Here is a 4,142-nt window from a genome sequence, read left to right as displayed (position 1 = left end):
TATTTAATAACATCTAGAAGGTTTAGTTTTGTTAAAATCCCATATTTTAAAGACTTCAAATTCTAGATGGCTTACTATTAAATTTCATAAAATTTAACAAGTTATTTTTTTGTTACCATAAGTTGAGGTAAATATAAAAAGATAAAGCTATGGTAGGGAATATATTCTGGGGTTCATAGCTCATTGACATTTACCTCGAACGAACAATAAACAAAGTAAAATAAATGAATAGTGGTGTGGTTCACTTTTGGGAAAATAAATGCATAATAACAACTCCCTCTGCTCAAGGCTTTCCCATCACCTCTATCTCTCGTTCTCTTTCTCTTTCTCTCTCACGCACGTCAATGGAGGAATGCGAAACCCCTGCTGCTAACAATGCCGCTGATCTCATCACATTCACCGACGAATTCGACAGCGCTTGCTCCACTCCTTTTGTTAGTGCCCCGTCCAGTCCTGGCCGTGGAGCTCCCTCTTCTTACGGTGGTGGATTTTTCTACAGCGCTCCCGCAAGTCCTATACACTTTATGCTGTCTTCTTCTTCGAATATGGGTTCGTCAAACTCGGGTTCTTCTACTCCTATTGAAGGAGCTGGAGGATCTTTTGAGTTTGAGTCTCATGTTGTAGCTCCAACCGGATCCATGAGCTCCGCCGATGAGCTTTTCTTAAACGGCCAGATCCGTCCGATGAAGCTGTCGTCTCACCTTCAACGTCCTCAGGTACTAGCTCCATTGCTTGATGTTGACGAGAACGAGATCGGAGATGGAGATGGAAGTGACAGCGAGGATAAGCTTGGGAGAGGTAGAGATTTGAAGTTTCGAGACAGATCTAAGTCGTTAAGGAGAAGAGCTAGATCTATGTCGCCGTTGAGGACTAACAATGCATTTCAATGGCTGGAGGAATTTGAAGACGGAAGAGAATCAACGGAAATCAATGAAATCAAACAGAAATTAGAAGCAGAAGATAAAGCAAAAGCCGACGAAGAGGTTCTCGATAGCGAAACTCCGCCGTCCGGTGCTTCCTCAAGGTCGTCGTCCGTCGGCCGGAGCTCAAAACGGTGGGTGTTTTTGAAGGAATTTCTGTATAGAAGCAAGAGTGAAGGACGAAATAGTACTAGCAGCAACGGGAATCATAAGTTCTGGAGAACCTCATTGTCCTTTTCCCCTTCTTCTAACAAGGACAAGAAATCAGCCGACACATCGGCTGTGAAGAATAAAGCAACAACTCCAACCACCACCACCGCCGGAGACGGACCTCCCACGGCGGAGGCGGCAAAACCCACCGTCAGAAAGGCCGTGAATGGGGTGGGGATAAACAGTAAACGGAGGATTGCTCGTTCGGCACACGAACTGCATTACACAACGAATCGAGCACAAGCAGAGGAGCTGAGGAAGAAAACCTATTTACCCTACAAGCAAGGCCTATTGGGATGTTTAGGGTTTAGCTCTAAAAGTTACGGAGCCATGAATGGATTTGCAAGAGCTTTGAACCCAGTTTCATCCAGGTAATTTAATCGAACACGAAAAGGGTTTTCAAGTTGGTGATTGTATAAATTGTTTAGCTAAAACATCTGTTTGATTTCGAATTTTTCCATGGTAAGCAATGAATCTATATATTTGAATGCTTATTTTCTCTTGTTGATCCCCTCCAGAAATCTTTCGATCCTACAGATTTCAAGACAATTTTTTTTTTCTTTTTGCTTTGTATAATTTACTACATCATCTATCATCATGTTGATTTGATTTTAACTTTTATACTTGGTGATAGCGACAACTCTTTTTCTGTTATGATTGCATCTGCATCTGGGTGGAATTAGCAGATTGAATGGTGTAATTACTTGTACCATGATGCATGGATAGTTGTAATTAACATAAAGAAATTCTTTAGTTCCATAAGATTCTTGTCTTACTAAAGTTATGACAAAATGCTTTATATTATGCATTGTTGGGGGCTTCTATGAAAGTTTCTTTAAACAAAGAGTTCTTCAACCTAATATATATGCTTACTTTTCTTTCCCAAATTCCATATCAGAATAATCTGAAATACATAAAATAAATCTGTGGGTAAACCAAATAACATCTCAAATAAACAGCAAACCATCAAAAAATTAAAAAAAATAAATTATACCAACTTAAAATTGACAACAAATCAAAACAAATAAGATCAAACTTAAAATAACAAGCCGATCAAAACGAAAAGAACCGATTTTGAACCGAACTGTTTGCTTTTAAGGTTCTAAAACCGAAAAGAACCAATTTTGAAAGTATATTACCTTTTTTTTTCTCTTGTTGCTGAAGATTGTTTATTAAGGGGGTGTTTATCTCCAGAAAAACCCTATAATTTTAGTCTAATTTATGAAAAAAATCCCAAACTAATTTTTGTTTGTAGAAAAGCGCAGAATACCGGCTATAACCTCGAAAAAACCATTTTTGCTCGGTTTCAAATATTTAGCCGGTATTATGTTCTTTTTCGTTAATTTGCTCAAAATATTAGGATTTTTCTGAAAATTACCCGATAATCAAAATATTTGGACTTTTTTGAAAATTACTATGGAATTAATGGAGATTATTATTAATAAATCATTTATAACTCTTTTTTGTTATAAACAAAAGAAATAATTTTTTTTGCTAATTTCTAGGAATAGAATGGTCGACTATGTACTTCTCTATTGTTTGTTGACCATTTTATATCTTGAACATATAGATATTTTATTATGTTCTTTAACCTAATTACCACCTAACCTCCATACATTACCTGGTAACAACCATCAAATTACACACATCTATCGAGAGTGAAAAGTAAACTTTGAATGACAATTTAAATAGATAATCACCCTTCACTTGTTTCCATATAAACTATCATTCATGGATCACTTTTCACATTTGATAGATGTATGTTAGCCGATGGTTGTTAACATGTGAGGTATAGATGTTGAGTGGTAGTTAGGTTAAACAACATAAGATAAACACCAACATTAAATGAACACTAACCGAGTATATCTCACCATCATATCTACAACAATGCATAGGAGGAACGTAGAGAGTTTGAGTGGTCAGCATGCAATAGATGAGTACTTAGACCACCAATTTATTCCTAGAAATTAGCAACAAATGTATTTCCTTTTTTATAATAAAAATATTTTTTTATGTTTATAAATGATTTGTTAATAATAATATCCATTAATTACATGATAATTTTCAGAAAAGTCCCAATATTTTGGTTATTAAGTAATTTTTGGAAAAGTCCCAAAATTTTGAGCAAACTAACGAAAAAAGACATAATACCGGCTAAATCTGCGAAACCGGCTGAAAAGAGTTTTTTCGAAGTTTTAACCGGTATTTTGTGCTTTTCTGTAAACAAAATTTAGTTTGAGACTTTTTCATAAATTGACCTAAAATTTTAGGACTTTCTGCATATTTCCCTACTTATTTAACTTAATAAATACTTTTTGATAAAATTGTTTATTTGCTTATACGGTTACAAAAAATTATAAATTAAAAAGTGTTTTAATTAGTTTATTTGGTTTTAAAAGACTGTAAGTTAGTAAGTAATAAGTTAAAAAATGTTTGGGCCTTAGAATGTTTAGTAAGGGTGCAAATATTATTTTTAGTATATAAGCTATAAGATGTTTTTTTTAAGTCATAACTTTTGACTTCTATAAAACAATTTATTTAAGTGTTACAGAAAACGCTCTTAAACAGTAATTATATGGTTGTCAAATATTTTTTAGAGTCAATTTTTTGAATAACTAATAAGTCAATAAAAAATTTCATTACTATATACCAACACCCATAAGAAGCTGATGAAAAAGTTTGAAAAAAACCTAATGCTCATGTTTTGGAATGGTTAGCTTTATGTTAATTTTAACATATGGCATGTTGTTTGGAGTTTTGTCAAACTTTGAACAACCTTATGACCATGTTTTGTTCATACGTCTACAATCCAAATGCACATGGGTGCAATATCGACATGTTTGAAGGGTCACCCGTCAATATTAATCGAACACTAAGGACTACACAAAACAACCATATAAGAAGTACATATATATAAGAACATTAAATGTTTTAACTAGCAATATTTTTTAGAAATGTACTTACAAAAAATAAGCATATGCATGACACAAAAACAAGTATAGACTCTAAAAT

At 34.0% G+C, this 4,142-nt stretch overlaps 1 protein-coding gene across 1 annotated transcript; it reads left to right on the top strand.

Annotated features, from left to right (window-relative positions):
- Window positions 1–240: 240 nt before the first annotated feature.
- On the top strand, window positions 241–1,624 carry LOC145137744 (uncharacterized). Its single transcript, XM_079071884.1, has one exon. It carries the CDS (start codon window positions 345–347, stop codon window positions 1,503–1,505), a length of 1,161 nt encoding a protein of 386 aa, XP_078928010.1. The 5' UTR covers window positions 241–344; the 3' UTR covers window positions 1,506–1,624.
- The last annotated feature ends 2,518 nt before the right edge of the window (window positions 1,625–4,142 follow it).

This window comes from Lactuca virosa, chromosome 9, assembly GCF_052849685.1.
Source record: "Lactuca virosa cultivar CGN04683 chromosome 9, Lactuca_virosa_CGN04683_v6, whole genome shotgun sequence".
NCBI classification, from domain to species: Eukaryota; Viridiplantae; Streptophyta; class Magnoliopsida; order Asterales; family Asteraceae; genus Lactuca; species Lactuca virosa.
Note: the sequence above shows the minus strand (reverse complement) of the source record. Positions and strands in the feature narration are given on the sequence as shown.